This window comes from Suricata suricatta, chromosome 2, assembly GCF_006229205.1.
Source record: "Suricata suricatta isolate VVHF042 chromosome 2, meerkat_22Aug2017_6uvM2_HiC, whole genome shotgun sequence".
NCBI classification, from domain to species: domain Eukaryota; kingdom Metazoa; phylum Chordata; class Mammalia; order Carnivora; family Herpestidae; genus Suricata; species Suricata suricatta.
Genome location: NC_043701.1, coordinates 60,130,248 through 60,156,802, shown reverse-complemented (window position 1 = coordinate 60,156,802; position 26,555 = coordinate 60,130,248). Strand labels below are relative to the sequence as shown.

The 26,555-nt window shown below is 41.5% G+C and overlaps 1 protein-coding gene across 18 annotated transcripts in view; it reads right to left on the bottom strand.

Moving 5' to 3' along the window:
• Positions 1–3,707: 3,707 nt before the first annotated feature.
• NRCAM (neuronal cell adhesion molecule) overlaps positions 3,708–26,555 on the bottom strand; it is a 282,358-nt gene continuing 259,510 nt past the window's right edge. For all 18 annotated transcript variants that reach the window (XM_029926953.1, XM_029926994.1, XM_029926962.1 and 15 more), the window contains 3 exons: positions 16,893–17,024; positions 15,899–15,977; positions 3,708–6,242 (listed from right to left, as the gene is read on the bottom strand). In XM_029926953.1, the coding sequence (XP_029782813.1) occupies positions 6,005–6,242; positions 15,899–15,977; positions 16,893–17,024 (449 nt within the window). In that variant the 3' untranslated portion in view covers positions 3,708–6,004. The remainder of the gene's footprint in view (positions 6,243–15,898; positions 15,978–16,892; positions 17,025–26,555) is intronic.

Sequence of the window (26,555 nt, the reverse complement as noted above, 5' to 3'; positions counted from 1 at the left end):
AGAAGGGCGAAGGGCTATGGGGTAAAGCAAGGGGTGTTTCAAAAAGAATGGACCCTAAAATCCATGCTAGAAAAGAAATGGAAAATGAAGAATAGACTGAAGGGTGGAAAGCAGAGGGACACTGGGTTTGGGGAGACATTGTGGGCAGGGAATGGGGTGCTTAGATTATGTGATTATGTAGGTAGAGAGGCCAAGGGGCTGAGCCCAGGGACAAGTGGGCTGTCCACATGGGTAATGGCAGATCTCTGTGTCCATTTCCTCCCCTTCAACTCATCTCCCCCCAACCTGTTACCACAGTCCAACCAACAGCATTTACTAATGGCACAGATGGCCTCCATGTCTTCAGATTCAAAGAGTGTTTCCCAATCCTCATGAAAGCTTGATTTTTTAGCATTGTGTGACACTATTCTTGAAATGATCTCTCACTGGGGTCCAAGATGACACACTCCTTATTTCTTCGCAGCTTTTCTGGCTCCTGCTCTCGTCTGCTTTAGAGGTGCATCTGCCTCTTCCTATCCCTTACATGTGGGAGTTTCTTGATTACCACTCCTCATCTTCAAAGTTTCTTTTACACAGTAAGCCCATATATCCAATTTCTACTAGTCATTTCCACTTGGATATCTCAGAGGCTTTTCAAACTCACTTATTAACTTAAACTCCAGATTTAGCCCCAAGTCTGGTTCTTTCCTGATGTTTCCACCTCAGTGAACTTCACGTCTGGTTAAACAAGTCAGAAACTGAAGAGCAATCTTTGACACCCCCCTTTCCTCAACCTACCACACTGAGTCTCTTGCTCCTATCAATTTTCTTCCCCTTTTAAAAAATGTTTATTTTTTAGAGAGAGAGCAAGAGCTGAGGAGGGATAGAGGCGGGGGGCCAGAGGATCTGAAGTGGGCTCTGTGCTGACAGCAGACAGCAGACAGCCCGATGTGGGGCTCAAACTCATGAGCCACAAGATCGTGACCTGAACCGAAGTCAGATGCTTAACCAAGGGAGCCACCCAGGTGCCTCCATCCATTTTCTTCCTAAACAGCTTTAGGTCCCGCCCACTTCTTTCCATCTCCAGTGGGAGGATCTGGATCCAAGTCTAGAACCTGATGTTTGTGCTACTGCAAAGCATCCCCGTGGCTTCCCCTCAATCTCTCTGGCTCTCATCCGCCAGCCCATTCCTCACCCTACAACTCATGAATTCGGCCTCCTCCTCTAATACAAATCTAATCATACAACCCTTTACCTCAACCTGTCAATTACTCCACACCTTCCACCATTCCTTGAATAAATACAAAAACCTGTTCTGTGGACTTTGGGACCCCGCTTGGCCTGGGCCCTGCATCCATTCCAGGCTCCAGGCTCGCTGGTCTTTGTTTTACAGCAGTGTGTCCTGACTTCTCCTCCTTGATCCTTCCAGTGCCCAGCCCCCATTCCTTCGGGGGGACTTCCCCACTGCTCCGCACCAGTCAACCCCTCCACTGCCTGCTCTCCTGGAACGTGTGCCTTCTCTTCAGGGCGCTCATCTCGATTTGGAATTACACATTCACTTGGGTGGTTATTTGATCGATGTCTGGCTTCTCACACCAGACTCCAGGCACTATGAGAGCAGGAACCACAATCTGGTTTTGCTCACCTTGTACCTTCCCCACTTAGGAAAATACCTGGCTGTAGTAGGTGCTAAAACATTTGGGGGGGGGGTCTAATTGGGAGCCACAGAATTTAAACAGAAAGGGGTACTGGAAATCATCTGCTTTCTGTCATTTTAAAGTTGGAGAAACAGAGGCCTTGAGAGGAGGGGGATGGTGAGAGGGTTGTTTACTTAACACACGTCACAGTTGATGGCAGAGTTGGAACGTGTAGATCCTGGTCTCCTACATCAATCTGAGAACGATCTGCTTATGATGTGGCCTGCAGGTATGGACTGTGAATCGGGGCACGGTATGGAGGAGAGATCCCGATCTCGTGTTCAGAGGGAATGGTCTGGTAGTACTCTCTCCCTCTCCTGTCTTTTTTTTTTTTTTAAGTCAGAAATAAAAGCTGTCCTTAAACTATGCCTTTTGTGCAATCCAATCAGAAAATATCAATCCATTCGTGGCAGACAAAATGGCACACTCTGGAGGAACGGGAGACTGTTTTAAGGACACGTCCCCACCCCACCCACCACCAGCGTGTGGCAGTGATGGGGTGCCTTGTGGGAGCCGGGGGCAGGCTCCTCCCCTTCCTCCCCTCTGCTGATCGGCCACCCAGCCACAGCTGCAATCAATAAGGGGAAGAAGATTAATAAGATTCACAGTGACACATACTAACTCCCAGGAAGTTGTGAACTCATCGGAGAATGTTGCAAATCTCATTTTCTCCGTTGCAGCAGGCATCATGGCTTGTGCTGTATCTCTGGAGGCTTCATTTACCAGCAGTTTCTTTTGCACTGAATAAAGCAAGGGGGCCCTCTGGTGGTAATTTGTAGAAAGATCTCGTGAGAGGGAGAGATCTTCGTTTGGAAGACTTCTTCCCTTTGTATGTCTCTCCCTTGCCTTCACAAGGCATTTCCAGAATCAGGTATTAAAAGTAAATCAAGAAGCCCCTGGGGCGCTCAGTCGGTTAAGCTTCTGATTTTTGATCTCTGCTATCAGGTCATTGTCTCGAGGTTCGTGGGTTCAAGCCCTGCATTGGCCTATGTGCTGATGGTGCAGAGTCTGCTTGGGGTTCTCTCTCTCTCTCTCTCTCTCTCTCTCTCTCTCTCTCTCTCTCTCTCTCTCTCTCTCACACACACACACACACACACACTCTCTCTCTCTCTCTCTCTCTCTCTCTCCCTCCCTCCCTCCCTCCCTCCCTCTCTCTCTCTCCTCTCTCTCCCTCTCCCTCTCCCTCTCTCTCTCCCCCCCCTTTCCTCTCATGCTCTTTCTCTCTCTCAAAATAAAGAAAATAAAAAATAAAAGTAAATCAGGGCCATTACTAACTGTCCGAACAGGAAGGCATCAATGGACCATTTCCGTGGTCAGGTTTTCCACGTGCCAGCCCCTCCTTGCTACACAGCTGTGAGCAATGCTGTGGCCTCGGAATGGAGGGGAGGTCCCGATCTGCTGTTCAGAGGGAATGCTTTTAGAATGCTAAGATCTATATAGCGTTTTACAGTCGACTTGTATAATGTGTTGTCATCCAAGAGTGACTACAGGGAGGGGTGGCTCTGTGCCGGCAGGACTGGTGGCTGGCAAGCCGGGACCGGGGACAGGTGAGTAAGGGCAGTCGGTGGAACAGAGGAGCAAACCGGGACTTGGCTATTTGCCGAGCCAGGCAGGTTGGAGACAAGAACGGCGGGGCTGGAGAGAAGGGGGTGGATGACGTACCCAGACGGCCTGTAAACGCTCAGACCACCTCATCAAGCAGGAGAGACCAAGGAATCCAAGTTGCCGGTGGCCGACGGTGGAGGTCCGGGAACGCGGAAGGCAGGCTGACAGCAGGCCCGGGGAGCCCGGCCCGAGGAGGGCGGGGCTCAGGAGAGGAGCCGGCCGAGTTCTCCCGCCATGTCTCAAACAGCTGGCAGTATCTCCACCTGCTGCTCCTTAGAATTCTTTTTGACACGCCCCTATTTTATTAGCTCCGTGTTATACTGTGTTTGCTTTTGTGTTTCATTTTCTGTGCATATAACAGCCTTTCAAAAGTAAAGATAAAATTTTTCACTCTTTTAAAAATTAGGAAATACATGATTGAAAAAGTTAAAGATCACAAAGAGATCAAGACTGTTTAATAGTGATTTTTTTTGGGGGGGGGATGGAAATCCAGTCACATCCGCCTGTACCGTTACATACACCGCCACCTGCACATTCACACTCTACTAAAACATGACTTATTACAAAAAAGAGAGGGACTTTTAAAACCACATTTAATTTTTCATACAAAATCTGTTGCACTATTACAGAAGTGACCCCTTCATGCACAGATAAATGTAGCGTCTACTGTACGGAAGAATAAAAACTGTACTTTTAATGTCTCCCTCCCCCCCACCAGACATTGGCAAATTTAAAATAACTTTTATCTTGTGCTCTCTGATGCCAAGGTGAGCCTGTTTTGTCTTTCTGTATTCCCATTAGAATGACTGGTCTGTGAGAAGCGAATATGGAGATGTGGAATTATTTAGGGCCATCTTCCCCTGGGATTACTTCCAATTGTGCTTTGCCTATATATAGATAGCAAAGGTGCCGGAAATAGGCCTACTGAGCCCCACAGGCAAAGCTCTGAAGATTTCTAGAAACTTGCTGTCAATATGTAGAATTGTTCACTATTTCACTTTCACAGCAAAAAGGGAAAAGAAAACCCCAGAAGGTATTTAAGTGAATGCTTTCCACTCCCATGCACTGTATTAATCAGCTAACTTTGTATACAGTACAACACTGACCTTGGCTGCATGTTTATTTGTATGTAACACCTCTACACATATAGCATCTACACTTTAAGTATATTTACAAATTCAACAAAATATCTACATATAAAAAGCTTTACTTAAAATTAAACTTGATGCAAGTTATGAGAAACCAATTTATTGGCAAATGAAACGGAGCATTCCTTCAACCACAGGTTGTTAGAGGATTTCGTATTTGGAGGTAAACCATTTGATAGATCTCGTTTAGGAATACAGTAGAATAGGTATGTTGAATTTTGAAACTGCAGGTGTAATTCCTTTGACTGCTGGCCTCATTAGCACTTGTCAGATTTCTGAGATTCGGAAATGTGTCCATAGCATTTGCACACACCACTGTTTAATGCTGCAGAGAGGTTTCAAAGTTTCCACCTACGTAAAGGCCCGGAGAATAACATTCCTGTTGGCATGTTGTCACATGCTTCCGGTGTGGGGAGAGCTTATGTTTTACAAAAATTCTCTACCAAACTGACAGCCTGCTGACCCAACTGACTTTGCTAGAAACCACAAAAGACTCGGAATCGTCATGCGTTCCAGTTGGTGCTAAAGCTTTTTCTATTTAGACATACAGGGAAATGAACCTGAAGAGAAACGGTCTATTCATTTTATTGTCACCTCTCCTTTCATTCAGCATTGTGGGTTTCATGGTCTCTGCTTTTTAAAAGTTACTTTTGGACAATGACAGGAAGCTAGGACTCCAAGGCGACCACCCTGGTGGAGAAAGAAGGCATGTTATGGAATGCTTAGTGTCTGAAGGCACTGCACGTGTCTCTTGCCCTGTGCTTTCTGGAATCATTTTTGAAACTGAAGTGGAGCGATTCGAGTTTTGATTCTTTCAGCCTGGCCTAAGTACCAAAATGCGCTGCAACACACATTGTTTATGCCTAAAAACAATTGAACGCAGAGCGGAATGTGAAAAGTAGAACACTGCACTGCTGTAATACCGGAGGGTTAAGAGGCTACGGAGTAACAGGAGCGAAGGCCGGTAAGAGAGTCTCAGTAAAGCATCAGCAAATGCAACTGTCATAATTAACTCATTTAGCAAGTATATACTGTACATCCTGTCGCTAACAGTCTCCCAAAAAGACTAGACAGCTAGACACAGAGTCACCAATGTCACCACAATGTCCACAAAGACATTGAAGTTCTAGAGAATACTACAGTAACACTCTTGACAATGAAAAAATGGAATTCGTATTTCGGGGTTCAGCCGAGGATAGTATAAACAAAGTATCCAACCATGTTTTGATAGCATACACAGGTGTTCCTTTAAGTGTGGAGCATTATTTCATGCATCATATTGAACTGTGTCCTGAAGAGGAAGTAACACGATCTGTTGGTGACGTTGTGTTATTTTGATCACTTCTGCAGAAGTCAAGAATGCCTATTTGCAATGAAAAAAGGATGCACTTTGCACTGCTGTTCACATTAACAAATCATCTGACGGTGTCGCGTTCTTGTTTTAACTCTTCTCAATATTAACACACGGCGGAACACGCACTTTCTGCCGCTGCGTTCATAGTACAAGAAGGCAGACAAACAAGTGCTTAGGATGAACATTCTAGAGATATGGGATATTGGCAAAGGGCTTGCGGGTTAAACAAAGGAATTCATGGCATTGACAGGAGAAGGTGCCTCTGAGCTTTCGTTTCCTTCGGCGGGTTCTTTCTCCTTCTTACCGCTGTATTGTCCAATAAAGGAGCCGTCTTCATTGAACTGGCCGTTCACCCCCTCTCCGTAATCGACGAGGCTATCGTCACTATCTTCTTTCTTCACTGTCCTGTCTGAAGGTGTGCGACTGCCTTTTTTCAAAGGCTTGTGGTCTTCTGCGTCACTGGAAGACAGAGAAAACACCTTCATGAGGATGGGCAGTGAGGCGAGGGGTTTTGTTCTTACAGATCATGCATGCAGGTTATGACAAAGCGTGTGGAGTCCTGAACTTCTCTAGCCAAATCTAATCGTCAGCTTGACTCCAATGGCCAGGATGTGGTTGGGATGAAAATCAGGTGCAGCAATGGTTTAATATGAAGCCTTCAGGAGGTGGATGGCTTCTCACTGTGCATGTCAATGTCAATGACAGATCCTCACTCCTGATTTGGCAGCAGTTCAGAAATAGTCACAAGCATTAAAAAAGAAAGAATTGAGAACAGTTGAAAATCATCCCTAGTTTGAATTCAAAGAAGGCAAAAGCTTATGACAAGGAGAGAAGTTAGTAAGTTAAACTGTGTGAGATCTCTGATTCCTTGATGATGAATGGAGCATGACTTTGGTTAAGTGTGACATACGAGGTTTTTTGGGCTTTTTTCTGAGCACGAGGAGGTAAAATCCTGCTTTTCAAATCATTTTGTTACTGAGTGCAGGCCAGACTTGTAAACTTTAACCTTACCTTTCAAGAGACCTATACATTCCATTAAAAGGATGCAGAAGAAACAAATGAAAATAGCCTAAGAAGAAAAGCAAAATCCTTATACTGATAGTAAACAGTAATTTTTTTTCCTGTAAGAATTTTAGTTAATAGGTAAAGGTTGATTAATTTGGAAAGAGACACAGTTTTACTTCAAAGCATGATATTTGTACTTATACAAGGCAGGTCAATATATTCTAAAGAGTATGAGGGATTCAAAAAATGTCAAAGCAAACATTTCCTGTGCTCATTTTCTCTCAGTTCTCTCTTCTCCTGGTGTGTTATGTTGACTATTCATATTGGGTGGGAATCCTAGGATCATAACTTAAAAAACATTATAGAACCCAATTTTTTTTCTTGCCCCTCTGTTAAGTCCCTGAGCACCACATCTGGAAGTAGAATAGGTTTTCAAACATATGCTCATACAGTCGTGTAATGAGGTATGCACAGTGACGGACTCTTTAATAGGTAACATTGGGTTTGAAAAAAAGAAAATGAAAAAAGGCAATGAGAGCATTTTGTTTTCTTTCCAAGAACAAAAATGCAGGGCCAAGTAGGAGACACAAGCAACATTAGTAAAAATGAAGAGGCTGCACATCAAAAAGAGGTTGTATCGACTGTCGTATTTCACCCAGCAATTTGTGCCACGGCTCTACTGCCCACTCTGTCTTTGACAGTGACTTTTTTTCTCGCCAAGATACAAATATGTCAAGAGGCACCAACATTATGGGCATTTGGCCAATACTTCATACCAGGGTTTCCAATATTTCTCCAAGAAGAAAATCTCAAGATTGGAAAATTATTCTTGCTTAAAAGGATGCTAGTGTCTGCTACTGAAAATTACCAGTTGCAACAAGACACACGTTCGTGTCACACTGAACAAATGGTATTATCACCACTGCTAGTCAACAGCTGGTGAGGTCTCACAGGACCTTGGGGTGGCCTGTGTTTGGGGCACTTCTGGGGACAGAGCAGCTCATCTCCAATCTATTGCAAGGAATCATGGACATATCTGCAGTTATTAACATCTAGGCTTTGCCTGAATACTTCCTGTGAAACACTGCTCATGACTTGGTGAGGCACTCACCTGGATTCCAGTAATTAGTTTTACTTTATAGAGTGAGTGTTCCAAGGAATACACTATGGTATTGCTTTGATCCAGCCACCTATCCACCCATTCAACCATTCATATATCTAACAAATACTTATTGAGTGCCTACACTGATAATGTTCTAGTTGTTGCGGATATAGCAGTAAACAAAATGGACTGAAGCCCCGAATGCATTAAGCTTACTTCTACTAGGGGAAAATATAGAAAATAAACAACCAACATATTAAACCATTGGTTACATAGTGCGTCAGAAGGTGATTAGTGCTATGAAAACCTGGAACCGAGTAAAGTGGACAAAAGGTGTCGGGGGAGGGTGTAGAGGTTGACACTGAAATAGGGTACCCAGGGAAGGCCTCATTGGAAGTGACAACTGATTAAAGACTTAAAAGAGCTGAGGTAGCCGGGTGGAGAGCTGGAGGGAGAGCCATTCTGGCAGGAGTAGCAAGCAGTGCAAATGCCCTGAGGTGGCAGCAAGCCTGGAGTATTCTGGGAATGGGGAGAAGCTTGTACTGAAGGAGAGAGAGACAGACAGAGAGGAGTTAAAGGAGAAGGTGGCAGGGCTAGGTGGGGGCCCTAATGGGGACACTAGAAGGCTTCCATCTTTAGCTCTGAGTTGGAAAGCTGTTGGAAGGTTTTCAACAGATGAGTGACAAGAGCTGGCTCACATTTTGAAAGGATTACTGTCATCAGCATTGGGAACAGCCTAGCTGCAATGGGGGGAGTTGGTACCCTACAGCAACATTGGGCCACGCCCATTTCCTCTGTATTATCTGCTCTCCAGACAGCAGACACGTAGAGTTGCAGCTTCGACCCTGTGGCCTGTAAGGTCTAAAATATTTACTAGTAGGGTCTTTACAGAAAACGTTTGCTGACCCCTGCTCAAGGGGGCCAAGGCGACGAGGGCCAAAACATAGGGGCCAGATGACTGTGACCTGGACAAGATCTGAACATTGAACGTCAAGGTGGAAGAAAGTGTTTAGATAATGGACATATTTTGAAAGTAGCACCAAAAGGATTTTCTGATGGATTGGATACGGAATAACAGAGAAAGAGACGATGCCAGGATTTTCAGTGTAACAGAAAGGATAGAATTATCCTTACTCTGGCACACAGTGTGTTGGGGATGGACGATCCACAGTTCAGTTTGGGACATGTTACATTTGCTAGGTCAGAGGAACCACTCCTTTAATGGTTTTGTGAATCTAGCATAACCCGGAACCTAAAACCTACAAGAACACTTTGAGAAAGTGAAATTACAGGCTAATCTCATTCAGGAACATAGATGTGAAAATCCCCAAGGATGTCAAGAACAAATGGAATTCAACAATCTACTGGAAGGATACCATATCACGACCAAGTTGGGTTTATTCTAGGGAATGCACGTTTGTTTTAGCATTAAAACCTCAATTCATAGTTTTCTATTTTAGCCGAAGAACAATATTTTATCACTTCGGTAGATTGGGGAAGAGGTGTTTGGGAAAATTCAACACCCGTTCACAACAAAAACGTCGATACTCTAGGAAGAAAAAGTATCCTGTTTGACCTGGGTATTTGCGAGAAACTTACAGTAAACATCATCTTTGATGGAGAGTGTTGACAGATTTCTGTTTCGCATCAGAAATAGAATAGGGATGTGTACTATCCTCACTTCTAACCAAAACTGCACTGAAAGTACTAAGTGATGTGCTGTCAAAAAGAAATGGAAAGCATACTATTAAGAAGAAAGAAGACTGTCACGATTCATAACTGGTATGGTTATGTATATATAAAATATCCAAAAGAATTTATAGGTGACCATTAGAATAAAAAGAGAGTTTGGTAATGTTGCTTAATACTATATCAGCATAAAAGTCCATTTTATTTCCATGCTTGTAAATACTTGGAAAATGAAATTTAAAAAAATGATTCCAGTTATATCACACAAATATGAAGTACGTAAGAACAAATCCAACAAAAATGTTTTAAGCTCCCTATGAAGAAAATTAAAGTTTTATTCAGTTATTAAAGAAGAGCTAAGTAAATGAAAGGATATACCATAACTGTGGACAAGAAGACTCAGATATCATTATGTGTGTTAACCCTCTTTATATTCAATTTGCTGCCAATAAAAACCCAGCAGGTTTTTATGCGGATCTTGGCAAGCTGATTCTCAGCTGCAAATGTATAAATGGAAGGGCCAGGAATATATAAAAAATTCTTGAAGAAGAATAATGAAGTTGGGGGACTTGACTTACCAGATATCAAGACTTATTAAAGCTATAGTATTAAGATAGTATAGTTTTGGTGCAGAGATAGACAAATCAACCAGTGGAATATAACACAAGACCCTGAAATAGTTGAGAGATCTTTTTGTTGGCTTTCTTCCTACATCGTATTTTTATCCTATCATAGCTGAGAGTTTTCAAATCCCACTTTCCAACCATTTGCTGGTATATAGAAATATAATTGACTTCATGCTAATTTTGTGTCAAGCAACATTACTAAACTCTTTTATTAATTCTAGAATTTTCCTGCCGATTCATTTGGACTTTTCCACACACAATCCTATCAATTATGAATCATGGCCAGCCAAGAAAGGGCTCCCTAGAAGCATCCATTCCAGCTTAATAATCATAGTAGATGAGAGAAAATCTACAACAATATGGGCTGTGCTTGAAAGAAGAGAAGTAAGGAAGAGAAGTACTCTATCCACAGAGTCTTTTTAGGAAAAGCTGTTCAAAGGCAGCTCAAGATCTTCCTAAGACTGGTTTTTAAAAAGAGGTGTGATGGGGGTGCCTGGGCGGCTCAGTCGGTTGAACATCCAACTCTTGGTTTCGGCTCAGGTACTGATCTCACAGTTCATGAGTTTGAGCCCCGCAGTGCTCTGTGCTGACAGTGTGGAGCCTGCTTGGGATCCTCTCCCCCTGCTCTCTCTCTGCCTTTCCCCTGCTCAGTGTTCTCTTTCTCAAATAAACCGAAAAAAAAAGTGGTGAGATGCAATGTCATACTTCAATTAGAATATGGTTAAATGGGGAAAAAACTTGTACAAAGCATCAGAACAGTCCTAGCACGTGATTTATGTCCAACAAAGTACTCATCTATCTGCCATCACATTTCTTCATTCCAGGCCCTTAACCCAGAGAGGTTTTTCCCCCTAAAAAATACCTCATATAACACACACACTTAGAGGTTTCCAGATGTGATGAGTGTGAAAAGTTCTATGAAATGGATACAACTCTGCTACAAGTATTGAAGCACTGTGTTAGTGCTTGCTTTTTTTAACTCAAAGATTAATTTTTAAAACATTTTTTAAATTTTAAGTAGGCTCGATGCCCAACATGGGGCTTGAACTCACAACCCAAGATCTAGAGTTGTGTGCTTTCCTGACTGAGCCATCCAGGCACCTCTCAAAGATGAGTTTTATAATGAAATAGTAAACAAACTGCTTTTGACATTATATCAAGGGAATTTCCCAAATTAGAGGAACTAGAAGTTATGGGGGAATGATTTAAAAGCCATATACTTATTTAGTTACACAGTAGTCAATGCTTAAAAATATTCAACCACATTTTATGAGAGATGGTAAGGACAGGAGGCATTAGATGTTAGTTAATTCATAACCTGGGATGTCAAAGATTAAACAAATTTCAAAATAAGTCATAAAATAGCCATAAAATAGTACATGTAGCTACAAAATATATTTTTGATACTCCTAGCCATGAATGAAAATGGTTGTACAGTGGAAAGAAATGGTCACATCACAGTATCAAAACTCAGCTCTGACACTGCTTCCTCTGGGGAGGCTTCTCCCATTACCCTCCTTCCATGCCACTCAACTGGCCTTGGCTTCCTGTTCCTCCCCTAGTACTTGAGTTATATCTCTTTCATAGAACTTTTCCTACAATGCTCAGATTGGTCTTTTACTTTCCTGTGTCCCTCACTAAACTATAAGCTAGGGAGGTTAACATTCTATTGTTTTTACTATCCCTACAGCCTGGCATAGAGTAGGCACTCAATAAATACTGGCTGAATGAATGAATTCATTGTAAAATGATAATATAAGAGAGGTGGGCATTTTAGAAAATTTCCCAAAAATCTAACATTGGAAAATGTTCGTTCTTTCTTCATGAATTTCATGATGTCAGACAAAACATTGGATTATAGTTGTTTCCCCTCTCTCATTCCCTAGGAATGAATTTGAAGGAGTTCACCTTTGCTTCAGTGTTACGCAGACTGGAGGGACCCAATGAATGCCTGAGCAAAATTCAGCAACAACAAATCCATCTGTGATCAATCAGTGTCTCTTGTGGTCACAATCCTACCACCGCCAAACCATACTGTCACATGATGGACCTTCGTGACCTAAACATTCCCTCTCAAAGTCCATCATTATTTATACTGTTCACATACCAGTTTACATTTGTGAGCAGAATAGATCAGAAGTAGATAGCAAATCAAACGTGACACACCTTCATATCACTCAAGCCTTAGAAGCATGTTAGTAGGCTGCAACAGGACCATGGTTACTTAAATGGCAAGATTCCTGTGCAGGGCCCCTCCATTTATGCTATGAGTTCAAGTACCATGGTCATATGGTTTACAACCTAGGTTTATTCTGGTTTTTAAAGGAATGGATCTAAACAATAAAAAAAAATACTTACACGGTTGATTGCATTGTTTCTCTGATTTTTCTATATGCTAGTAAGGGTGCAGATCCTACTGTCTGTATAATTAAAGAAACAAACAAAGCAAGCTGCAGGCATCCACCAGAGGGTAACTGCTTGGGGGTGGGAGTTGGAGTTAGGGCACAAGGTTACAGCTTATGGAAAAACAAATCAAATTTGGCCAATGAAGTTCCATCCCTCTTTGCACTATGAAATGCCCTCTGGCTGAGAGCCCACCATGTCGAAGCTGTTTCATCCTCACACTGGCGAATGAGCAAATCATGAATGGAATTCATTTACATTTAATCACAGCTCTAATTTTGTCTGTGTCGGCGTGTGATCAGCATATTAATTTATTTTGGAGATGAAAAAGAATGAGAATCAATAAATAATACAGAGCTCAAAACTTCCAGAAGGTGCAAAGCAGCGAAAGGACGCTGGTGATTTAGGAAGAAGGATGACACTTAAATGTATTCTTAAAAAAAAAAAAAAAGGCATCTTTTGGAATAAACCATTGGAACTGTTTTCATTAATTGTAACATCCAAGAAACTAAAAGTCTCTTTCTCTCTCTCTTTTTGTTAAGTAGAAAAGAATTCAAAGGGGGAAGGTTCTGAGGTAGTGTCAGAGAGTCACAAGATGAAGCCATTATCTGTAGCAAAAGGTGGTGGGGTATTTGGGAAAGTGATTTCACTTGTGGGATTGTGCGTAAGGACTTTTCAGTCTTGGTAAAAAAACAATTACCAGGTTGTGTTTTAGATTTAGACACCCATCAGAACCTTCCCTTGGTACCTCCCACATCCATATGACTATGTGTGTCACAAACGTTTTTGTCTTTACACATGAACCAACAGATTTGTACTCAACAGGCCCAACAAAAAGTCTTTCTCTTCTGAGAAACTCAAGGCATAAGCTAAAGATGGTCATTTGAAAATGCTTCACAAAGACATCACATGTGCATTAACACCATGACAAAGAAATATGACCAAATAAATGTAAACACAGTGATAATGAGGTCAGTCACCCAACACTTGGCATGTACTGTTCTGGAACCGCCAATCATATTAAAGGTTGTAAGCAGAAATCTTGTGGAGGAGGCTAGAAATCACAGAACCAGAGCCTCCGGTGATCATCTAATATTTGAACAACTGTATCATTTTACAAATGAAGACACTGAGACCCAGATAAGTTAAGTGCCATGCCTAAAGGAATCAAAGGGAATGGCTGAGTTGACAGTGAGACTAACAGTTTCTTGATTCCAAGCTAGTTCCCATTTCACCTCTCTTTCAGTCATGTTTTATTGGAGTAGGCAGCATGGTTGCCCAAAAAAGTCCCATGATATCAGATCATAGTTTCTCACTATTCTAACCACGAGCTGACATTTGAGGCCCACGAGGTGAGCAGTACATCGCCAGATTCACGTAAGCATGATAGTGTACAACAGCAATCCATCACCACGTGACCGAGTGTGAGGTGCAATGGTTTATTTCTGATTCATGCAAATACGGAGTTGTTTCAGGCGACATTAAAGATTTCACTTCATCACAATAAATAAGGGAGTGGCGTGCAGAGCTTGTGTAGAAATCTAGCCACAACAACTTGATCTACAAAGAAGGGACCTAGTAATTATCACCTCAACTGCTTTACAGGAAAAACATGTGGGAGAGTGAATTAAATCAGCCGGGATTGCCACTTATCCAGTATAAGATGTGGCCTCCCTAGGCTATGGCCATCCGTAGGCTGCCCTACCGTGCAACGTGGAGTGGGTAGAGGTGGCCCACGAGGTTTCCACAGGCTGAGTCCCAGAGTCAACACGTGACGTCAAGACAACCCTCATTAGCCATCTTTCTGTATCGTGAGATACAGAAATTCCTAGAAACTTTACAAATCATAATTATCTCTGTTGAAGAAAAGATCAGAGTGTATAAAGGCTTCGGTGCTGAGACACAAGGGTAAACACTTGTGTCTGATGGAGACTGGTATGAAACCAGATTTGTCCAAAAGGCATGGTTTTCCTCCATCAGTCATCACATTTCTTATGCTTGGCATTATTCAGTCAGCCCCTCATGATATTGACAGGGAAATGCCAAACATGAGCCCTAGAGATGGGTAGAAATCAGCACCATTATCTATAAATGCCATCTGGTAATTGTAATAGTGAAATATTTTGTTACCTAAAAGCTTTTCTTCTGCCAAAAAAGCCTCAGTATGGACTTTGTGCATATTTAAAAGACTATAGTTTTATAATCAAGAGGGTTATAGAAGGAAAAAACAAGGTGTGAACGCATTTTATAAATAGAAGTGTTCTTTTGGACCACCCAAATCCCAATGTTTTAAATGAATAAATACATACTTTGTTTCTGTTTTTAAGCATACTTAAAATAATCAGTTATCTCCTTTATCTTTTAAAAAAGACAAGTGACTCTTAGGCAAGGATATCTTTATTTAAAGGGTTTCTCTTCCCTCTCTCTCTTTTTATTACTTAGCACATAGGCTATGTTAACATTTGTCCTTATTGATGGGGCCATGCCGAAAATGTGTTATCAGAGTTCTGTGTGTTAATGCACAGGCTAGAGGGCTATGAGAGTCTCATTAATTTACAGCTTCAAAAACAGCCTTGTCATCCTATCATGATTAATAGCCGGGGTAGATAGGTATTTATTTTGGAAAACGAGCATCAAATCCAGGATTAACAAGAGGAATACCAATTTTTTAAAAATTGTTTTTAATGTTTTATTTATTTTTGATACAGAGAGAGACAGAGCATGAGAGGGGGAGGGGCAGAGAGAGAAGGAGACACAGAACCGGAAGCAGGCTCCAAGCTCTGAGCTGTTAGCACAGAGCCTGATGCGGGGCTTGAACCCACGAACGTGAGATCTGACCTGAGCCGAAGTCGGAGGCTTAACCGACTGAGCCACCCAGGCGCCCCAGAGGAATACCAATTTTATAAAAGCACTACAGGTACAGTATCTTGTATAATGCAGGTTTTGTAAGGTTGTTATTGCCGTTTTAACTCTTACAACACACCAGCCTTTCCTAGTTTGAGCAATATGGCAGCCATGCCTCTAGGAAAATATGGCAGAGTTGGGAGACTCTCCATCGCCAAACCTACGACCAAAGTGAAAACTCATCTCTTAACGAAAAGTGGGACTATTTTAGTTGTGAGGGATGCACAAACATGTAGACATGGATGTGTTTCTAAACTAATACGTGAGGAAAATATGAAAGGCCACAGAGCTTGTTCCTGGTGGAATCCTGTCAGAGGGGGTCTGTATGAGCAGAGAGTCTGTGCAGGGAATGGAAGGTGAAGGGAGTCTGACACGCGGTGGCTCACCTGTATTCTCCAAAAGTGCCATCGTCTTCCTTCATAGGCTGGATTTCAGGATCGGCATGAGCGTCTTCCTTTTCTTTAACTAAAATATTTCAAAGAGATAATATTATCTATGGATTCTGTTTCCCCATTGAAAGTTTTTTTCTTTTTTTTATATATAGTTTATTGTCAAATTGGTTTCCGTATAACACCCACTGCTCTTCCCCACAAGTGCCCTCCTCCATGACCATCACCCCCACTGAAAGTTGTATAAAGAGTGCACCCCCTGAGATGTATGGTGGTGGAAACTAATTCCACCCAAAGTGGATGTCATACAGTCAGATGCGTTATGTGGCCATACATATGCTTTGCTGTTTTAGTTTCTCTGACACAACCTAATAGAATGAACATTTGTTAACCTATAAAGTTGACTTCCTGTACGCATTTGACTGATGAAGGATTAGGCTTTAAGCTTCTGAGATTTCTCCCCTAGTGGACCAATCTAGTCAAGGTTACAAATCATTTTAGCAAATCTATTCTTCTGCAGATTTTTTTCCTTGTCATTGATGTGGAAATGGCCAGGTAAATAGAAATTCAACGGATCCACTAAAATGAACAAAACATTAACAAGAGAGGAAAAGCAATGTTACACGTCATGATATTAAGACTAAGTTCATGCATTCCTTTCTCCAGAAGACTTCCATGTACCTTCCCCTTCAGCCTCGTGATTTTAGGCGCTATTTTAGCACCCAAGACTTTTGTGGAGCCTAAGGAAGCAGAGTCATGAATATATTCAGAGAACAGCTTAATTTACTCCACCAAACACCTTCTGATCCTTGACTGTCTAATTTAGACTCCCATTATAAAAAAAGAGATCAAAAATTGTTTGGACAGACATCCCAATTTATGTCTCTGGGAAAATACACTTATTGAAATCTACATGATCACTCTCATTATTTCCTCTTAGTTTACGATAATTATGCAGCACAATAAGGCAATTTTACTCTTTCTCTCCTACCTGGATATTTACCACCCTTGTTTCTTCTGATGAAGCAAACGATCAGCAAAATTAAGATGAGGAGAGCGACAGCACACATCAGACCAATGAACCAGCCTTGGGTCGCAATATCCACCTGGCGACTTGCCATTGCTGGAAAACAAATCGGTGGTGTAGGGGGGAGGGTGGGGGATGGGTGAAGGCGGAGATGAGAACGGCTGTGGTCTCTTGCAGTAAAAAATCTACCATAGCATATGAGCTTTTATACAATTTACACGTGGTCCCAAATTGCAATCTGGCAGTTATGATAAAGCAGGAGTGATATAAAGACTTTGAAAAATCATCATGAATTAAAAAAAAATTAAAATAGTGAAATCTGAATGCAAATGTTATCAAATGCTAAAGAATCCTGCTAAACATTTTGTTCATGGTTATTTTAATGATATATTCTCAGTAGAAACATAGTCCCAAACCAGTTTTTAAAAGTACGGTCTATAGATAAACTGTACATTAAGTACAATGATAAGAAAGGAAAACTGAGTTTTAAACAGAACAGAATGTATACATCTAATGGAGTATTTTTCCTTCAAAGGAACCACTTTTGGAGGCTAAAATATTGTAATGGTATTGCCATTTTTCAAAATGTTTTATAAATCTTCTTTTAAAATAGAAAAATTTCCACACAAGAAACCTGTCCACATAAGATAACCAGCCTTATTATTTTAGAGAACATCTCAATTTGCACCTAAAACATTCCTTAGATTTGTTATTCATCTCATTTACAAGAGTTGGTTTTAAAAGATTTTTGGAAATTACTGAAAGAATCTGATTTACCCTCAGATGATCAATATTCAATATTCATTATTGCTTAGGATCCATTTAAAAGCCTTTGAAAGGTATCTTGATTGGGGGACTCATTATTGGAATAAATGACCAGCTTAAAGAGAAAATACTCATTCACATGTATACATACTCTTAGTCTTCATCTATTCTGTTTGAGTCAACAAATGTGAAGCCCCTTATTCAACTAGTCACAGTATGCAAATATCTTAAGGAAAACATAGAATAATGAGCATTTGTGGTATTATTCAAAAGTGTCAATCAAATGGGACAAAGTGCAGCATCAGTGGCCATTGAGACAGGCCCGTGAGGATTTGTTTAAGTAAATTGGTATGAAACTTTTTTTAAAGGACTTTATTATTATTATTTCTTGACCATAATCAAAGTAAAAGGTTTTCTTTTTTTTTATTCATAAGCATGCCTATATCATGCTTTCAATCTGATTTTCTTCTGAATGCACTTAATGTGGTTGGGTTGGGTAATGTGATCAGAAACAAACATGCAGGGTCAGCTCTCTGTTGCCAAAATAGCACCTCATTGCCTTATTTTTCTCCACACAAAGTAGAGGGAGAAAACTGAAGTGCCTAAAAAGCAGGTGTGAAGAATGAGAAGGGTGTGTGTATGCATGTTTAAGAAATATAATGGGACGTGGAAATACGTGACTGGGAGTATAAACCAAATGCCAGCAGCCTTTCTCAATCTCCCTTTGTGCCTCATTGGCTAGAGGGGTTTTGAGTTGTTTCATAACTAGATACAACCAAGGCAGGAGTCTCTACAGCGCCCTCCCTCCATACCCACACCATAATCATGTGGACGAAGACGAAGAGGAAGGCAGTGATAATGATAGCTAACATTCCGAGTCGCTTACTATTGGCCAGGCGCTGGGCTGAGGGCAACATCTTCTGTAATCCTCTGAGGTGGGCATGGGGAATCAACTCATACTAGCCAGTATGCTCTACTGCTATAATGCATTCCGAAACACATGTCCAGACATCACATCTGTAGAAGTCTTTGCGAAAACCAAAATGCTATAGACCTTCCATTCTGAGACAGGTAAGAAGATGTTAAAAGTCCATCATGACATACTATTTGGCAATAATTTCTTTCAATTTGCACCTGGTCTTTGATGGTGTGCTTTTTCTCCAAAACTGAACTCCACACCAACTGGTGTAAGTCTATCAAGCATCTGATTGATGTTAAAGAGTTCTTGTTTTCAGTATGCTCAATCATTGATGGCCTTGTTGTGACTAGGATCTGCTTTTACATTTTCCATCCAATTAAATACAACCAATAATGGTAAAATGCAAAGAGATACTCAAGTGCCAGCACAGTCAGGTCTTAGAAAGAAGGGTGTTGCCAAAACTGAATGTCCTGTGGCTAGTGGCTACTGTGTTACTATGCAAAGAGTGGAAATGTTTCCTTGATAGTCAATGAGGGAATGTCCAAATTGATTTTGAAGTTTTACCTCTATGTCCAAAAAAGAACTGTATCAAATATTTCACAATCCCACTCTTTAAGATGAGGCAGACACAGCATGTTAGCAGGAGCATGTGTGTTTACGATCACACACACACAAAGCAGTGTACCAGAAGTTGACGTAAAATAAAAATTATGTAAGTGAAAAAAAACTTCCAATGACTTCGTATCATACAAGAAGGAATCTAAAGCCCAGAGCGACTATGAGAAGCTTCAACTCTTCCTAGGACACTCTAAGGTCATCTTAGCTGGAGATGCTCATGCAAACCCAAGTCATGGCACCATTGTGCACCAAACACATACATACACACACACACACAGACACACACACACACACACACACACACACACTGAAGCCTGTGGGGCTTTTTCTTCTTGAATCCGAGTTTCAATGGGCAGGTATTTGTAGGATTAAAGAGAATTCTCACTTTATTTAAACTTTACAATAAAATTATGGTCATGCATTACTTGAGTAATCCATAGAGAAGTACATGAAATAAGTAGACAAATATAAAGAATATGAAAAAAGAAAATAAGCCAGAGGAATAAAATTTGCTTTGATTCCTATAAGTCAGTTTTAATAAGCATTCTGCCAGCACATAGCTTGGTGTCTCCCGGATAACCCGTGATCTGTGGTCATAGGTCTCTGAGGCAAGGCTCTTGCATAATGTGCAAGAGACAGAGCTAATAGATAGCTATTTGTGAAGAATCCATTAAGCATAAAAATGTCCTCTTGAATTAAAATAGTTAGAAATGTATAGAAAGGGCAAAATCGGGGGTGCCTGGGTCAGACTTTGAATCAGTTCATGATCTCATGGTTTGTGAGTTCAAGCCCCACACTGGGCTCTGTGCAGACAGCTCACAGCCTGCTTCAGATCCTCTGTCCCTCTCTGGCTTGTGCTCTCTCTCTCTCAAAAATAAACAAACATTAAAAAAAAGAGCAAAACATTTCCTTGTTCAAAGACAGCTGACAAAAAAACCCGTTGGGCCCAGTAAAAGCAAATCAGCATCACACCCTTTGTGGTCTCTGAGAAGAGAGGGGCTGATGGGGGAGAGAGGTGAGGAGGAGGAGGAGGCGGGGTCCTCGCAGGGGTGACACAAAGAAGCACAGCATCCACACACCACTTACGGTCTCACCTGATTTGTTTTTCAGTTTGTGCCACGGGAAAAACTTCAGAAATATACCTTAAGAATCCAGACAATAAAAGGCAGAGACGGTGTCATGGTAAAGAGATTCACAAAAGAGGGTGAGCCTGGGTGGCTCAGTCAGTTAAGCTTCTGACTCTTGATTTCAGCTCAGGCCATGATCTCACGGTTCATGAGATCGAGCCCTGCATCAGGCTTTGTGATGACAGCGAAGAACCCGCTTGGTATTTGCTCTCTCTGACCCTCCCCTGTTCACGTGCATGCTCGCTCTGTCTCTCAAAATAAGTAAATAAACTTTAACAAAAAGGTTCATGAAAGCAGAGAGGGGAGCTGAATCTAGGTTCCTGGAGTTAGCACAAGTCAGAGAGAAAAGCAGTATGTTAAGGAAGGGTTAAAAAATCAGCCAGAATGGTACACTTCCATGCCGAGTACAGACACACACATGTCCGAACCCAGCGTGGGGGGAAGAGGGGAGGAGGAGCAAGAGCCCTAGAAGGTGTGGCTTTCACACTGGACTCAGTCTGGCAGCCCTACAGGATAGAGCAGGGAAAGTGGGAGAACGTGGGAGTTGGATTAATAGTATTTGCTCCTGGGGGAATATGGGAATATGTTAACCAAGGTCACTGGGGCTTAATCAAGACTTACTCTTTATAATAGCTACATTTTTGGCCTTCCCCTAGCTCCCTCCTGCTACACACCACAATGGCCCCCCCGTTACAACTCCTCACCTTGAACTACCTGCCAGTTGCAGCTGGAAGTGTAGGTACACCAACACGAGGAAAAAAATTGTTTTCTAAGGGGTTTGCCTTCTGTCCTATAAAAGGACCAAAAAAAAAAGCGCGCCACAATCTGATGTCACACGTGGAATCTAGTTTTAGCTAGAGTGGCAAACCCCAAACAAAGTGGTCATTTCCACCTGTTCCCCTGGGGGGTGTGGGCCTCTGTGACTCTGTACAGTGGGGGGAGTGAGACCCTCTCCTCCAGCACTGGAAGGCTGAGCCTTGAGCCTTAGCTCTCTCACATCCCAGCCGGGTGACACTCTAGTGCCCTGACATGTACTAACACCGCCCACCTTAAGGGACTGTGCTTAAGAACTGAATGAGAGGGGCACCTAACCATTAAGCGTCTGACTTTGGCTCAGGTCATGATCTCACAGTTTGTGGGTTCGAGCCCCATGTTTGAGCTCTGTGCTGATGGCTCAGAGCCTGGAGCCTGCTTTGGATTCTGTGTCTTCCTCTCTCACTGCACCTCCCCCTCTTGCACTCTGTCTCTCTCTCTCTCTCAAAAAAAAAAAAAATTTAAAAAAAGAAGATGACCTGAATGAGAAAAGCCATGAAAATCAGTCGCCCAGTATAGATCTGAGCTGATAAATGCTAGGTCGTTACTATATTACAATTCTAGCCATAAACGAACAAATGTCTCCTTGAGCTTTCGGTATTTTGAAATTAAATGCCATTGATAACAAAAAACACCCTGTAATAATAACTGTGAATGGATATTCCTCTTTGCATTTTAATGCGCTACTTTCCTAGAACTCTTTACATAAGTGGATATGAAAACACAAGGAACAGAAGAGCAGAAGCATGGTTTTTCTCTTTAAACATTATGATTTTTGCTCATGAATAATTTAAAATGTAGTTTAATAAGCTGCCAAATATTACCTTTGATTTTTTTAAAGCCACTCATAATTATAGATCTTATAAATGATATATGACTTCAAATTTTTTAAAATGTTTATTCATTTTTGAGAGAGAAAGAGCGAGCATGAGCAGGGAAGGGGATAGAGAGAGAGGGAGACACAGAGCCTGAAGCAGCCTCCAGGCTCTGAGCTGTCCACATAGAGCCCAACATGGGGCTCAAATTTGGGAACGGCGAGATCATGACCTGAGCTGAAGATGGGACGCTTAACCAACTGAGCCACCCAGATGCCCCATGACTTTAAAAATCATAATGCTTGGTTCATGAAAGACACGTACAAGATGCATTTTGCCTCTGGGTTCTACAGCAAATGTAGCATCTCCTCAAGAACACAGGAGGCGACGGACCATGAATAATACAGACGGATGAATCACAAAGTGAGCACATCCACACAGCCCGTCTCTAAGTAAGCAGGGTTTGTGTTTCATCTTACGTGTTACTATGAATATTCTTGCATTTCATGTGAACATTTTCTTAATTTTAGAAACTTGAATCATTTCTGGTGTATTAGGATACCGTTCAAATAACAAAAGTGATGCAGACAGTCAAGTTTGGTAACAATGAAATGCATGACTCAAACAATTTCTGATTCTATTCAAGAATGATAATCTTCACTTCAGTTGCCTCGTCAGACTGCAGGGTTCTGCTGGATTCCAGTCCCCTTTGACATAAAAAACGGTGACTTTATATCAAGGAGTTATTTTAGCTTCAGAAGCATTTGAAAAATTCTGTCCTCACTCCAAGGGAAAATTTTCATGTGTATATGATGTGAAAAATTGAATTACCTAAACAAGATAAGAGTCGTTTGTACCTCTGTTTTTGTAGGGGTTTTTGTCTATACTGTGATGCGAAGGTGATTTGCTCAACTCTGTCATTCATTTGGTATAAAGAGCCAAAGATGATGAAAAGCCCAAATTCCCAACCCACCTGGGCCCCACGCAAAGACATTCATGGCCCTACACATAACACGACCCCACTGGCCCCCTGATCCCACGTGGAACGTTCTGTGGCGTCACCCCTGAGCATGAGCCCCCACGAGTGTGGTGCCCACCTCACCCGGGCCTGTGGCAACATATCCCCTGAACTCACAAAACCAGAGTCCCCTCTGCACCAATTCAAACTGTGTATGTTTCTGGCATTAGACTCTTTAACCCAAAGAAGCTCGGAGAACCATTTACCACTTCCTCCTTCCTCCCTTCCTCTTTGCCTGTGGGAAATTTGAAAAACAACTAATTTGAATATGAAAGAACTGGAAGTGACTTATTGCTTCAAGAAAGGAAAATTCTAAAAACAAAACATTGAGGAGGCTTAGGTTTCTCATCTTAGAGAAACATCTAGTCATGTCAAATAAATCAATTAAAATGAAATATTACATGAAAATATCCTCAAAGAAAAAATTGACCAGATACGCAGACTGCATAATTTTTGCTGTAATTAAAAAAAATTTTTAAATGTTATTTATTCTGACAGAGAGAGAAAAAGAGAGAGAGAGGGCGGGTAAAAGCAGAGGAGGGGCAGAGTAAGAGAGGGAGACACAGAATCTGAAGCAGGCTCTAGGCTCTGAGCTGTCAGCACAGAGCCTGAGGCGGGGCTCAAACTCACAAACCGTGAGATCATGACCTGAACTAAAGTCAGATGCTTAACCAACTGAGCTGCCCAGGAGCCCCTCCACTGTAATTTTTTAAGGGTTTAAAAAAATGTATTTAAGTGATCTTTCTACCCAACGTGGGACTCCGAAAATCATGACCTCAAGATCAAGAATCAGATGCTCTACTGAATGAGCCAGCCAGGTGCCCCCATTCCCACTATAATTAAGTCTTCTTTATCTGCACTTTGCCTTATGAAACTACTGAGTTTCTCTAACGATGTTTATAAAAACAGTTGTTATCGGTTAAATAGTTTAAGTGAACTATGGAAAGAATTGTGTTTTAAGGCTCACAAGATGAATCTTTTGGTGAACTTAAATGCCTTCAAATTTATCCAAGGTATTGACTCAGACCTTTCTCAAGTATTAATTTTCCTAAAGGAATAGTTATTTCTAAACATATTTACTTACATGATAAAGGCCTAAACAGAAAGTTGGACAACACTCAACCGTCCAGTTTATTCCGTACAGAGCACAATGGCCCTGAGGGAGAGGCATTGGTTTGTGTTAACTGCTAAAAATTAAAGTGGCCCCATCTCCTGGTGGGTATGGCCCAGGTGCAAGCAGGGTGCCTGACTTGGGAAGCCAATAAACAGTGAAATATAATGGATGCTCCCTCAAAGGGTTAATTTTCTGCAATTTCTGATAAGATTCTGTTGGGCAGTAGGGCAAAATGACTACTTTTATGTCAGTTTTGACTTTTGCTTCTTCCAGGGCCAATTTGAACCAACTTTTCTTCTTTTCTACTTGTACTTACAGATACAGCTTTTGCTACATTATTCTTGTTTACAAGTTGTGGGTAAAGAGCAGTTTGAAGTGCTGTGGTATGAAAATAACATATGCAATGGAATGTATTATGTCCCTTGGTTTTTAATGACATGAACAAAAGAGACTCCTAGTTATGTATAAAATATGTGGTTTGGTGGTTTCATTCACTATAAATTTTATAGATAAATATAATTTATTTAATCAGATCAAGTTATCTTTCAGAACTATCCACAGGAAATCCTTAAAATGTTCTTAATCTCTAAAATAAACACCCCAAATTAACAATTGGGTAATGAAATTGTTTCTTACTGCCAGCTACACCATATTCAACATAAAAGTTCACATGCTTGGGGTGACTGGGCGGCTCAGTAGGTTAAGCATCCGACTTTGGCTCAGGTCATGATCTCACAGTTCATGAGTTCAAGCCCCATGTCCAGCTATGTTCTGACAGCTCAGAGCCTGAAGCCTGCTTTGGATTCTGTGTCTCCTTCTCTCTCTCAGAGATTTTCCTCTTAACAGAATAGAGAATGATATGAATATGGTCAATCAACAGAGATAGTAAATATGAACATATATGTAAAACATCAGTGGCAAAGATCCCAGGCAAACATTAATTTTCTTTAAAAAATTTTTGGAATCACAGAACTGAGGAATTCAATCTTGGTATATTTATGGAAGATGTCAAAGCAGAACCACAGTGAAATAGTTTCAAAAGAAGAGTATTCTTTATTCTTTAAAAAATTGTTTTAAATGTTTATTTTTGAGAGAGAAAGACAGAGTGCAAGCAGGGGAGGGGCAGAGAGAGGGGGAGACACAGAATCTGAAGGAGGCTCCAGGCTCTGAGCTGTCAGCTCAGAGCCCAATGTGGAGCTCTAACTCATGAACTATGAGATCATGACCTGAGCCAAAGTTGGACGCTTAACCAACTGAGCCACCCGTGTGCCCTCACTTAGGTTATCTTCAGAGGAGATGTTGTACTTTTAGTGCAGAAAATCCAACACTTTTTGCTTTTACTCTCCACTTATCCACTTCCTTGACATGCCAGCCAAAGGACTATGGGTGTCCTATCTTTTTTCTTAATTGTTGGTCTCACCTGCTAGCTTTTCAGCATATCAAAGGCAAAGCCCGTCTTACTATCCTGCTACGCAGTCCCTTCAAAAAGGCTGGTGCATTTTACAAATCAGAAAGACATCAGCTGTTGAACTGACCGAACCTTTTATATCGTCTTTCTGTTGTTGTTGTTCAGGCCAAACTTTAAATCTGATTTTTGTTTACTTATTCTTTAGCTTGTCCTTGCTTCTTGACCTCATTGCCTGTGGTGAGACCACCTCTGGCATAATTATTTAGTGAGCATCCGACCACAGAGGGGATTTGTCACCAGCTCCTTGGTGCCCAGTGCAGTCCAGTCCTAACTGGCTGACCACATCAAGAATCATGTTCAGTTCCTGACCCGCCAGTTAGTCCCTCCCTATTCCTGTACCCCAACTAGTTCCCTCGCAACAGTGCTCTGATGATTGGTCCTGAGGGTGAGGAAGTAAAAGGCTATGGATAAAGCAGTGTCCATCCATCAGTAACACTGAGATCAGAACTCAAATCCATTATCTGTGTGTTTCTGGTTCATTTCTATAGATGCCTTCACAAATCTATTTCTTAGAATCCCACACCCAGAAACTATTTAAAGGGACACAGAAATTGAACAGACACAGATGAAAAGCAGTAACTCTTATATAGAAGCTGAAGGCTTTTCCTAATCAAGGGCACAGAGCTACATAAATGACTCCTAAAGATGTCAGGACTGTGTCTATGTTCAAACTAAGGATTGTTGAGGGAAAGGGTCCCGCGTGGCGTTAGCACAGTTAACCGCATTATCCCGGACTCTACTTAGTGGTTAAGTGTCCTTTTGTAAGTATGTATTTGCAGGCTTGGGTTTCATTAACTTCTCTTAAAATCTGTAAGAAAATTAAAAAAAAAAAAAAAGAGTAAACCCAGAGGCATCTCTTTTACCCTTCAATCAGAGATGAACTAAAACCAGTAGAGGCTGATGTGTCTGTCCACAGTAGAGGATGTCATGCATGTTTTTTCTCAGTGATTCCTTTCTTACTCTCTTTCAT